This window comes from Oncorhynchus nerka, linkage group LG11, assembly GCF_034236695.1.
Source record: "Oncorhynchus nerka isolate Pitt River linkage group LG11, Oner_Uvic_2.0, whole genome shotgun sequence".
In the NCBI taxonomy this organism is placed as follows: domain Eukaryota; kingdom Metazoa; phylum Chordata; class Actinopteri; order Salmoniformes; family Salmonidae; genus Oncorhynchus; species Oncorhynchus nerka.
In genome coordinates this window covers 58,107,091-58,120,492 of record NC_088406.1, presented here as the reverse complement: position 1 = coordinate 58,120,492, position 13,402 = coordinate 58,107,091, and the positions used below count along the sequence as shown (strand labels likewise).

At 40.8% G+C, this 13,402-nt stretch overlaps 1 protein-coding gene across 1 annotated transcript in view; it reads left to right on the top strand.

The window, feature by feature from the left end:
- The window catches only part of si:ch211-197n1.2 (EF-hand calcium-binding domain-containing protein 6), a 70,143-nt gene that overhangs the window by 28,243 nt on the left and 28,498 nt on the right, over positions 1–13,402 (top strand). Inside the window, exon 12 of the mRNA XM_065024689.1 lies at positions 1,971–2,081. Coding sequence (XP_064880761.1) covers positions 1,971–2,081 — 111 coding nt within the window. The remainder of the gene's footprint in view (positions 1–1,970; positions 2,082–13,402) is intronic.

Here is a 13,402-nt window from a genome sequence, read left to right as displayed (position 1 = left end):
TTGGCTTCCATGGCAATCCCCACGGGAACCTTCCCCAATAGAATCTTTCCCCCACGGTAAACACACCTGTTGGTATTCTCTCAAACAATCTCAGCATTCTTTCAATAATATATAGAATTTTTCTCGCAGCTCTAGTATACAAGGCTTTTTTGAAGTCTTGCTCATAATTCATTCTGTGGCAGCACAATGACCAAATGATAACTGTATGTGAGGCTCTTGATTATATCTTTGATCATGGCACTAGTGAGGAGGAGAGAGTCCTTGTTAAACTTTGACACAAAGTAGTCTGTGATAAATAGCACAATATGTTTCATCTGAGTATTTGTTATAGTCAAAATAATCCATACATTATGCTTTTTTTAAACTCAAAAACTAGTTGTATGAGCTCAGGTCAATGAGGCCTACAGGCCATAAATAGCAAATAGAAGTTCAAACTTGTAATGTTCACAAGAACAGAAGTTGATAAAAAAAAAAGATCTAACACAACATTAGGTGATAATATATGTTTAATTATGGATTTATAATCAGCTATAATGGGGAGGTCATTTTGTACCGGGAACACAGAATGAATTAACATGAAACGAACACAACAGCAGAGCAACAGAGGGTTCATAGGCCTACAGCGTACAGTAGGATGCGTTAACTGACAGGTGACAGTTGACTGACAGGTGTAGGCCTACTGCAGAACGATAAATGGTAAAGGTCCGCTGGTGTGGATGCTCGCCAACGTTTATAGTTATGGATAATTTGTCATTATAGTTATCGTTATAGTTATCATCCTTGGTGTGGATGGCCCTTTGGGCTATACCTTTTAAACTTTAAGCGTTTACAGGAATTGGTTTTACTGAAAGATATCTCAAAGATAAAGGCTTAATTATCTCACTATGTAAACTTCTTCCGCTATCATTAGTACTAATTATTTCAGCCAGATGAGCAAGCACACGACGCTTCTACTGAAACTTCCATTTCTATTTTAATTTGTTTATTTGATTACGTTACACCTATGTTGTAATTATATCTGAACAATACATTTATTTTTTGCTTAAATGATTGTGAAAGATGTCATCAACGATCACACCTTTGATGGGATAAAAATGATGGAAATGTGAAATCGGTGTAACGTACTGTAATTTACAGTACTGTAGCATATTACATCCAAGTGGCAATTTTGAAACATGTTTCTTTCATTTTCTTGCTATTGGATTAACCCGGGTTGTTGAAATAACTAAATTGAAAAGATATCATTATTTGTGTTTAGGTGATTAAATCGAGGATCTCATGGTATTCCACAGTAAACAATGGTTGTGATATCTCCAAACAAAGATTAATGCACAATAAGGTTTTGAACATAAAACTTTCTGCGTTACAAGTGTTACCAATTTGGAGTTTTGTAAATAGTTTTCAAAATTCACAACATACTTGTGAAAATAGCACCAAAGCGATGGGAAAAAAACAGTATATGTCCTCTTCATGTAGACTGGATGAAGGTGTCTTCGTCTATATAACCCTCAACCATCCAGATATGTTGTTTTGAAAATGCCAAATTAAGCTGTGCTAAATTAGTTTGCCTCTATGTGTATTTCTCCGGTTGACTAGTTTGATGTGTACTGCATGTCTGTGTGTGTATATATGTGTGTGTCTGCCTGCGTGTGAGTGTATGAGCATATATTTGTGTGTGACATCGTTGTGCACCATTAATCCTCTGATTGAGAGAGGATGTGTCCATCTCAATGTGATGGCTGGAGAGAGAGCTGATTGACACTTGACCCGGCTGTGTGGGGCGAGGAGGGGGCCTTGTCAGAGGGCTAATGACCAGCGGCTGCTCAGGGGCATTGTGGGCCATGGCTAAGTGACTGGGCCGGATGACCACCCTCTGTTCTGACCCAATGCCTCTCTTTTGTCCCCCCTCAAACCCTTTTCTTGCACCGTTAACCCCTCTGGACACACATATACACACACACCCTCTCTAGATTTGGCCTGGAGGTCGCGGAACCTGAGTTTGACCAGCTGCTGGACAGGCTGCCCCTGGACAAGGACGGAAATGTCCAGTACCCAGTCTTCATGGCCGCTTTCGACACAAGGTAATCCCACTGACTCACCCCCACCCCTTCTCTCCTTGACCACTGTTAACTTGCCTCCCCATTTCTTTCTCTCTCTCTCTCTCTCTCTTTCTTCTCTCTCTCTCTCTCTCTCTCCCTTTTCTCACTCTTTCACTCTCTCTCTCTTTTACTTTCTCGTTCTCTCTCTTCAGTGAAATCTCTCCACTTTGCTCCCTGAATGCAGTTTTAAAATGTATTTTTATTTGTTGTTAATTAGCTCTGTCTCTGTTTTCGGCACGTGTAAACTTCCCCTAAACCAGCGATTCTCAACTGGTGGACCCACATTTTGGTTGTGGGAGGTTTAGAATGGGTTGCGAGTGTCTGAGTAAAAAGAGTACAAATACTACAGTCGGAACTTATATGACTTGGTATAAAATGTGTATAAATGATACTGAACCTATATTTTAAATAATTTATTCTCTGAACTATTTTGTGGTCTCAAAGCAGTGAGCTTAACATTCTTCATCGAGAATATGGGCAAAATGTAATTATTGACAATGGAAAAGGTGGGACTATTGTTCCCTTGTCATATCATTTGTACATTTACTATCAATATAGGATTAAACAAAGTTTCCAGATTGCATTTTTGCAACAAAAAAAAATCACGCTGCGAATATTGGATTGTGACTGAGACAACCTGGTTCAATTTGGGTCCTGAGGCAAAACCAGTTGAGAACTACTGCCCTAAACCACTATTATATCCAAATGGTGAAGTAAAGGGTTAAGGCTCTACAATGAACTATCATAGATCCTCTTTTAGTTATTGGTCTTGCACACTCATTTAGAAATCCTCAGTCTTGAATCAATCCTAGGAAAATCATAGAAGATCATAAAGTAATATCAAATGAAGTACAATAGTAGCCAGTAAAGATTTATGGAGAGGTTTATGGTCCAGTACTGTTCATTTATATGTATATGTAATCATCCTCCATAACCTTTCAAATCTCAAAATAAACTAATATTGCTCTTCTTGCTTGGTTCTTTGGGGGGGTTCATAATGGAATATGGAACAGAACCAGTTTTGTATTTTACATTCCTGTGAAACATTTTAATTCAAAGGATAATCATATAGAATTTTAAAATATATATGTTTCAACATATTTTGTACAAATTAAAAAAGCATTGTATGTATTCCCACCGCTGTAGCTTATTGCTTTTGTTTGCATCCTGAAACATTGCTGTCATTGACAACTTTCAGAATACTATTCCACACTCAATTATTTGTTTTGATTTTTGATTTTTTTAATATTCCTTTTAGACTGCAGAAGGCCAGTCAAAACATGTATTTTGTTTCACCAAGTAATGTCTTGAATGTAGATTTGGATTCATAGTATTCAGCATTTTTACATTGCCCTGTGTTTTAGGCTCGAAGAATCACAAACTACTTGGTAGTGTGTTTTCCTTCTTCTTAATTTGACCTATATTGTCACAGAAAAATAATCCTTCAGATTTGAACGTTTAGTCCATAATGTTCCTTGATTGGTGTCTAGGCTATTAGCTGGCTGAAATAGGCTACATGAATGTGCAATACTGTTTATACAGCTATGTGTTAGTGTGGGTTTTCAGTGAATTTGTGTAAATCACAAAACATACTCAGCAAAAAAAGGAGTGAACAAATTAAGATCCCACCTCTATAAATATCAATCAAATTCAGATTCAATTTTACTATAGATTAAATCCTGATATTACACAAATAGTTAAGTATGTTATTATTTTCAAATATATAATTTTTCATCATTTATTCACTTATTCTCAAGTTGTTTCTATTCACTTGACACAAAGTTAGGGTTGAAGATATATAGGTCAACAAGGTTAAACGTGATGGGCGAGTGAGAGGACAGCATCTTATGCACGTGAACCCCCAAGTTGCCTTGCACCATCCAATGAATGGCCAACAAAAACCATCCCAGTGTAAATGTTTCTTAAATTGAACAGGGTAATGAATTTTAAACTGCTATAGTAACTTCTCCCAGACATGTGGTTTTAGTGTGTGAGCGTGGGTGGGTGTGTGTGGTTTGGATTTGTGGATGTGTCTGTGTCTCTGTGTGTGTGTATGAATGTGAGGATGTGTGTGTGTGTGTGTGTGTGTGTGTGTGTGTGTGTGTGTGTGTGTGTGTGTGTGTGTGTGTATGGGATAAAGACCTAGAAAACCAGCCTGGCTTAGTTGACAGGTGACAAGGGTTATTTTGAATGGGGATTTTGTAATACCAACAGTGTGGAAAGGCCTGGGTACCAAGGGAGCCCTGAAAAGAGAGAAAGAGAACTTTTATGCTAGCAAAGGAGGAGAGAAAAGCCACCCGAGACTCCGGGGGACTTAGGATCTCCCTAATCAAACTGCTCCACTGTCTAGCGCGCTCATTTTTATTCAAACCGGAGAAAAAGCTAAATAATTTCAATCGGATTGATCCCCTGTGTCAGTGCCTGTGTGGTATTTTCACTCCCTTTTCTTCCTGTTTGTCCTCAACTTTGACATATCAGTCAGGCAGGGCCCTGGGCTGTCCATACAGAGGCGGCTGAATGTTTGAAATGTTGGATAAATTGTTTTGGAATTAACGTCTGCTAATTACATACCATATCCAAAACTTGGTTTGTGACACAAAACACAGTGAGAATAATTAACAAACTTAACTTATGTTCAGACAACTACTCCAAACAACTCATGTTCTCATTTCCCTATGGTATCGAGTACAAACCTAATCAATCTCAAACAACAACTGAGACAACCACAACAATGTAGTTCAATTATACGCCAGCCAATCAGTGTGCCTGTTGTGTTTCTACTTTGGTATTACATACACTTGCGAAGGCCATCCTTTTCGGTCCTGAGTGACATGTTTTGGATGGAAAGCAGATAACATATCAACCAGCATGAGACAAGATTCCCCTAGGTGCAGATAAAGGATCAGCCTCCATCCCCCAATCCTAACCGTAACCAATAGTGTTGTGAATTCAAAACTCTCCCAAGATCAGTGTCTACTCTAAGGACAACTTTACCCTATCCCCAAAAATGTACATCAATATCAGACAGAAAAAGAGGCAACTCTATTTCACTAATATAATCTGATCATAATTGTATTATTATTTAAAGGTTGATTTATTTTGACAGTAAAAAAAATACATACACATACACACAGTACATACATTTTTGAAACATGGGAATCACACAATAAAGTCAATTACTTATTTCCATTGTGGTCCCTTAAAGTGCATGGTAAAACACATTACATAGATACAGGAATTGATACATTATAGATGCAGACATGAACATGGCTTCAGTCATCAGCCAGCTTTTGGCATATATATATATATATATATATATATTTTACCAGGTTGGTATAGCTTTAAGTTGTTGTAGTAGTTTGTTCCACTCAAAAGTAACACTATATAGAAAAGTGTTCTTACCGGATAGTCTTACATTTGAAACGGTCAATATCAGAGTCTCTGGTGAACATCTCATAATAAAAGTAAAATCAATGGATAGGTAGGCTACCTGGGAGCTGTGTCGGTAATAATTATTTGTACCAGACCAAGTTAAATGAATACAACCCTTTACTCTACCGATTTCCAGCCTAGCAGATTCAATTGCTCAACCTCCAGATTAGTACATAGAGCGAGTTTAAAGGTAGCAAAATGACGTAACACTTCACTAACACAATCACTGCGCATGTGCACATGCTAACTTCACACTGTGTACAGCGTGGTGGCCACGGGACCAAAACAGCGGAAGAGTTCAGCCTCGCACTTCAACGCTCATAGTTTTTGCAGAAATGTACCCACTATGCTGTTTACTTTCTTACTTTATATCTACCTCATATTGCTGAAACAAAACACGCTTGTTTTGACTGGTCTGTAGTTGATTCTTTAGATGTTCGGGGATGCTGGTGAACCATGACGTGCACACATAGTCAATGACACTGAACTAGCGCACCTGACAGAGTCTTTAGGATGTCGCCATCAAGACATTTTGAAAGCATGATTAAAAGCATGATGTTGGCATGAATTTTGCATGAAGCATGAATTTGGCCTGCAAGGTACAACTTTGGGTGACACTTTTTTGACAAAAGGTTGCTATCTGTCGTATTTACGGAAAAATGAATGCTTTAGAATTGTCCACACTTAGATCAGTTTCAACAGTGATTGTGGTATGAAGAGGCCGTAAGAGTGTGTGAAGGAATAATTGGGATTTAAAGGACTCAAAGGTTTTTGAGGGGTTAAACACCGCTGATGTGACATAGGCCCGTTGAACGGGTGGAGGCATTTACTCAGGCATACAGAGGCCACTCTCTGACTCCTGGAATCCCCCCAAGAAAGATGCAGCCAAAACAAAAAAGATGTCATCCTTATCCTCCGTCTCTGAGGTGGCGGCCATAACTGCTTAAACAGGCTCCGATTAAATCATCCAGTGTTTGTGTGGTCTTCCTGGTAAGGAGGAGAGGAGGGGAGAGGGAGGGAACAGGAAAACGTTCGGCTCCAGCTCAGATCCGTGTGTGGGAACCACAGGGGGAGAAATCCACGCCAGGACACCCCCCCGCCTTCCCCCATCCCTTTTTCTCTCTGTCCATTTTTGGGGTTTTCATTTTTTATTCATAGGGTGATAGGGGTGGAGGGAAGGGTGCTGTGGAGAGCAAGGAGGCAGAGGTGTGCGTGCGAGTGTGTGTGTAGGAGCGAGCGAGCGTGTGCATATACGCATGTGTGTGTGTGTGCATGCATACATGTATTGATGGTTGGGGCAATAGCAGTACAACTTGGTTTTAGGCCTCGGACCAGGGCCTATGGTAACAATAACAATGGCCACAGTGTTGTTGAGGGAGTTGCGTCCAGGACTTTCGGACATTCTTCCCATGTGAGTATAATCACTACTGGGAGGTAGCTCCATTAAGGATTACCATCTCATTAATAGTATCCATGACTTTTGTTCAAAGGCTACTTGTTGTAATGTTGCCTTGTGGATGACGCCTAATCCTCTGAGCCTGCAGCTGTAGGGAAGGAGAGGGGCAGATCCAATCTCTCTCTCTCTCTCTCTCTCTCTCTCTCTCTCTCTCTCTCTCTCTCTCTCTCTCTCTCTCTCACACTCTCTCACACACTCTCTCACACACTCTCTCACACTCTCTCACACACACAGGGCATCTCCCAGTACGTCCCGGACGGCCTGGCGGGGATCAGGCCCCCTGAAAGACAGATACAAACAACAGTCAAATACAAAGTTCCCCCCTTTTTGGAGAAAAAGAAACATCCATTCTGAACTTCCACCCACCCTGATCCCCTCCGTAAAGCCAAAGCCTAGCCACCCTCCCCGTCCTCCCCCCAGTTACTCCCCTTCGCCCCCCAGTCCCCTGTCCCAGCGCTCCTGGCTCTCGTCCTCCCATTCAGGCCTCCCTTCTCCGACACGCACGGCACTCCTCTCAGATGGTGGGCCAGATTAGGAGGCGAACAATACAGTTTTCAATGTAAAATGTGCATCTAGTTAGGCTCTTTTTTATCCCTCCATCTCTACTCTTTTACCCTGGGATGGGATAGAGAAAGGGAATAAGAGGACCATTCACCAAGTTATCTCTGGGTGTCTTGTCTCGGCAAACGATGGATAATTCTCTTTATCTCTCTCTCACTCTGTTTTTCAGTTTGACGTTATTTACCACAGTGCAGAGGGAGCAGCAAGAATTTCAGTATCTCAGTTTTTACCTGTTTTGAAGTAATTTCTTTCAGCTTTGTATACATACTGTATATGTACGTACTATATCTGTATTTACAGTGCATTCGGAAAGTATTCACTTTTTCAAAATATGTCCACATTGTTGCATTACAGCTTTATTCTAAAATTGATTAAATAGATTTTTCCCTCATCAATCTACACACAATACCCCATAATGACAAAGCAAAAACAGTTTTTTTTTCTCCAAATGTTTGCAAATTTAGTATTTAGACCCTTTACCCAGTACTTTGTTGAAGCATCTTTGGCAGCAACTACAGCCTTGAGTCTTCTTGGATATGACGCTAAAAGCTCGGCACACCTGTATTTGGGGAGTTTCTCCCATTCTTCTCTGCAGATTCTCTCAAGCTCTGTCAGGTTGAATGGAGAGAGTCGCTGCAAAGCTATTTTCAGGTCTCTCCAGAGATGTTCGATTAGGTTCAAGTGCGGGCTCTGGCTAGGCTACTCAAGGACATTCAGAGACTTGTCCCGAAGCCACTCCTGCGGTGTCTTGGCTGTGTGCTTAGGGTTGTTGTCCCGTTGGAAGGTGAACCTTCGCCCCAGTCTGAGGTCCTGAGCGCTTTGCTCCATTCATCTTTCCCTCGATCCCGACTAGTCTCCCAGTCCCTGCCACTGAAAAACATCCCCACAGCATGATGCTACCACCACCATGCCTCACCTTAGGGATGGTGCCAGGTTTGCTCCAGACGTGACGCTTAGCATTCAGGCCAAAGAGTTTCTATCTTGGTTTTATCAGACCATAAGATTGTCATGCTTACAAACACACAAACATACATATAACTCACAAACGATGTATGCAAGTCAATTTTGATCAAGCATGTTTGCCCCTAAAGAACTCTCAGACTTTGTTTCTCACAGTACATGGAGCCAGGATTCCTAGTAGCACTCATAATGCAGTCTTTTTACTTGCAGTAAAAAGCAGCTTCCTAAGTCTTCTATCTTTCATTGTTCAAAAAGTGAAAGTATAATATTTTTTACCTCGAAGATTGTTGGACCCTATTGTCCTCCACTTGTGCTCCAATAGAAGGCCATCAAATGTATTTACTTAAATGAGTGAGTATTTATTTGGCCTTCATTCAACTTTATATGGTTATATAGATTTCCTGTGTAAATGAAAGGGACTTGCTATACAGTATTGTATATACATCTTTTTTTCTGAGTTTGCTTGTTTTCTAACATGTTGTTATTGGTCGTACTTGTGGTATTATTGTTGGCTGGGCTCTCTGAGTGTTTCAGTTGTAGCCGTAGTGGGTTTCTTTCCCTGCTACATGTGACACCATCTCCTCTGAACCCCTGACCCCAAATAATAACCCAGGGCCCAGCCTCTGACATCACAATGACCCCTGTGCCATGGAAATGGTCACCCCATGCTGGGCTGGGTTGTACAAGAGTGGTTGTGTCCCAAAAAGCACACTCCCTTGATAAGTGCTTCTGAAGACTACTAACAATAATATATGCCATTTTACAGATGCTTTTATCCAAAGCAACTTACAGTCGTGCGTGCATAAATTTGACGTATGGGTGGTCCCAGGAATCATACCCACTACCTTGGCGTTACCAGCGCCATGCTCTGCCAACTGAGCTAGAAAGGACCAAGTAACTTGGCAGAGGGCACTGCCAACCCAGCACTGCCCTCTCAGATGCCCTCCAATAATGGCCTCTCAAGCCCTTGTTTGTTTTGCCCCCCAAAAAATACACTTTTTGTTACATAGACAGAAAGCAGACTTGTTTTGTGGACTTGGTGTTGTAATTTATGAAAAGCCTTGTTATATACCCTAGGAAAAGCAAAAGCAAACAGACAGACAGACAGACAGACAGACAGATCCTTTGCATATTGTTCAGATCAACCAGAGAACGTAGTTTAATGGTGCAAAATATGTAGGAAAAATGTGCAAATGGCTAAATAGAGTGTTTATTGCGAGTGTTTATGTAAAATAGATGCTTCAGAAACACACTTGATGAGTGACCTGAAGCCTTAAGACTTGTGTTGGCTTACCAGCATAATGTCTAGGCTTTAGTTCTGCGGGCTATCACAGTATTGTGACGGCAGGAGACCCGGGTGTGTATGTTCCTGCATGCGTGTCTGTGCTGACTTGTGTTCTTGCCTGGTCCTGCTGTGCTGTTGTTGGTGCCCTGGTGTCTGACCTGGATGCCCCACTGTGATGGCCACCATGGGGTTATAAGGTTACCTAACCCCCTCAGCCTTTTCCGTTCACACTCTCCACACCCCTCAGTCCTTCATCCTTCCCTATCCTGGACCGCACACAACACATTACTCTTACAACCACACTAGAGAATGCTCTTTAATTGGCTCTTTTTTTCAAAGAAAATAAACAAAATGGCTTTTTTAATCTAATATTACTGCTTGCATGAATTACTTGATGTTGAATAGAGTTCCATGTAGTCATGGCTCTATGTAGTATTGTGCGCCTCCCATGGTCTGTTCTGGACTTGTGAAGATACCTCTGGTGGCATGTCTTGTGGGGTATGCATGGGTGTCCGAGATGAATGCCAGTAATTCAAACAGACAGCTTAGTGCGTTTAACTTCTTATGGCTGCAGGGGCAGTATTGAGTAGCTTGGATGAAAAGGTGCCCAGAGGTGCCCAGAGTAAACTGCCTGCTCCTCAGTCCCAGTTCCTAATATATGCATATTATTATTAGTATTGGAAAACACTATGAAGTTTCTAAAACTGTTTGAATGATGTCTGTGAGTAAAACAGAACTTATATGGCAGGCAAAAATCTGAGAAAAAAATCCAACCAGGAAGTGGGAAATCTGACCAGGAAGTGGGACATTTTCAACTCAGTTACAGTGGGATATTGGTCATCTTGCACTTCCTAAGGCTTCCGCTAGATGCCAACCGTCTTTAGAAACTTGTTTGAGGCTTCTACTGTGAAGTGGGGAATGAGAGTGGATTGAGTCAGAGGTCTGGCAAGCAGTCATGCGCTGGTCACGCGCATTTCACACGAGAGGTATCTCCCGTTCCTTTGCTTTTCAGAAGACAAAGGAATTCTCCGGTTGGAATATTATTGAAGATTTATGTTAAAAACATCCTAAAGATTGATTTCATACATCGTTTGACAAGTTTCTACGGTCTGTAAAGGAAAATTTTGACATTTCGTCTGCAACTAGATTTAGATGCACTATTGTAAAGTGGCTGTTCCACTGGATGTCTTAAGGTGAACGCACCAATTTGTAAGTTGCTCTGGATAAGAGCGTCTGCTAAATGACTTAAATGTTAAATGTTAAATGTTAAACTTCGTGAGTATTGATTTGTTTACCAAACACACTAACAAAAGTAGCTATTTGGACATAACGTTATCGAACAAATCAACATTTATTGTGGACCTAGGTTTCCTGGGAGTGCATTCTGATGAAGATCATCAAAGGTAAGTGAATATTTATAATGTTATTTCTGTCTTCTGTTGACTCCAACATGGCGGATATATGTATTTGTCCTCTGAGCGCTGTTCTCAGATTATAGCATGGTTTGCTTTTTCTATAAAGCTTTTTTGAAATCTGATACAGCGGTTGCATTAAGGAGAAGTATATTTTTAATTCCATGTATAACACTTGTATTTTCATCAACATTTATGATGAGTATTTTTGTAAAATGATGTGGCTCTCTGCAAAATCACTGGATGTTTTTGGAACTACTGAACATAACGTGCCCAATGTATACTGAGATTTTTTTATATAAATATGAACTTTACCAAACAAAACATACATGTATAGTGTAACATGAAGTCCTATGAGTGTCATCTGATGAAGATCATCAAAGGTTAGTGATTCATTTTATCTCTATTTGTGCTTTTTGTGACTCCTCTCTTTGGCTGGAAAAATGGCTGTGTTTTTCTGTGGCTTGGCTCTGACCTAACATAATCGTTTGTGGTGCTTTCGCTGTAAAGCCTATTTGGACACTTTGGTGGGATTAACAACAAGATTACCTTTAAAATGGTATAAGATACTTGTATGCTTGAGGAATTTTAATTATGAGATTTCTTTTGTTTTGAATTTGGTGCCCTGCACTTTCACTGGCTGTTGTCATATCGATCCCGTTAACGGAATTGCAGCCCTAAGAAGTTTTTAACATGTCAATACCTCTCACATATACAAGTAGTGATGAAGTCAATCTCTCCTCCACTTTGAGCCAGGTGACATTGACATGCACATTATTAATGTTAGCTCCCTGTGTTTATCCAGGGGCTAGCTGTGCTGCCCTGTTCTTGGCAAATTGCAATTTTCCTCATTTTCCTGTGTCACCTGACCACACGACTGAACAGTAGTCCAGCTGCGACAAAACTAGGGCCTGCAGGACCTACCTTGTTAGTAGTGCTGTTGAGAATGCAGAGCAGTGCTTTATGGAAAGACTTCACCCCATCCAAGCTACTATTGTATCAATATGTTTTGACCATGATAGTTTACAATCCAGGGTTACACCAAGCAGTTTAGTCTCCTCAACTTTCTCAATTTCCAAATGATTGAGGTTTAGGGTTTCGTGAACGATTTGTCTCAAATACATAACTTTTTTAAATATTTATCACTAACTAACTTATTCCTTGCCACCCATTCTGAAACTAACTGCAGCTCTTTGTTAAAAATCTTCCATTAAATAACACCCTCTGTGTTCTGTTAGACAGGTAACTCTTTCTCCACATTATAGCAGGGGGTGTAAAGTCATAACATATACGTTTTTCCAGCAACAGACTATGATCGATAATGTCAAAAGCCGCACTGAAGTTTAAAAAAACAGCCCCAACAATCTTTTTATCGTCCATTTCTCTCAGCCAATCCTCAGTAATGTGTGTAAGTGCTGTGCTTGTTGAATGTCCTTCCCTATAAGTGTGCTGAAAGTCTTGTCAATTTGTTTACTGTAAAATAGCATTGTATCTAGTCAAACACAATTTTAAAAAAAAAAGTTTACTAAGGATTGGTAACAGGCTGATTGGTGGGCTATGAGCAAGTAAAGGGGGCTTTACTCTTCTTAGGTAGGCAAATAACTTTTGCTTCCCTCCAGGCCAGAGGGCACACACTTTCTAGTAGGCCTATATTGAAGATATGGCAAGCAGCAGTGGCAATATCGTCCGCTATTATCCTCAGTAATTTTCCATCCAAGTTGTCAGACAAGCCATCGCTTGTCATTGTTGATAGACAACAACAATTTTTTCACCTCTTCCACACATACTTTACAGAATTCTAAATAATAATGCTTGTATTATGACCCAGATACAGACACGGGAGGCGGATAGTACAGTTCTCAGATGATTTATTAGAAACACGGGGCAGGCAAAGGGCAGGTTGAGGGCAGGTTTGTGATCAGGTCAGAGTCAGGCAGGTACAGGACGGCAGGCAGGCTTGGGGTCAAGGGTGGAGACAAGCACAAAGACAGGTGAAACAGATCAGGGTGTGACAGCTTGTCTTTCATAATTTGGTCAGATATACTTGGATGTGCAGTGTCAGCGTTTGTTGGTGTTGCTGTGGGGGGGTGCAGGGCTGTTGATCAGGGTAGGGGTAGCCCTGTGGAACGCATGGCCAGCCGTAGAAAAATGCTTCTTGAAATTCTCAGTTATAGTGGATTTATCGGTGGTGACAGTG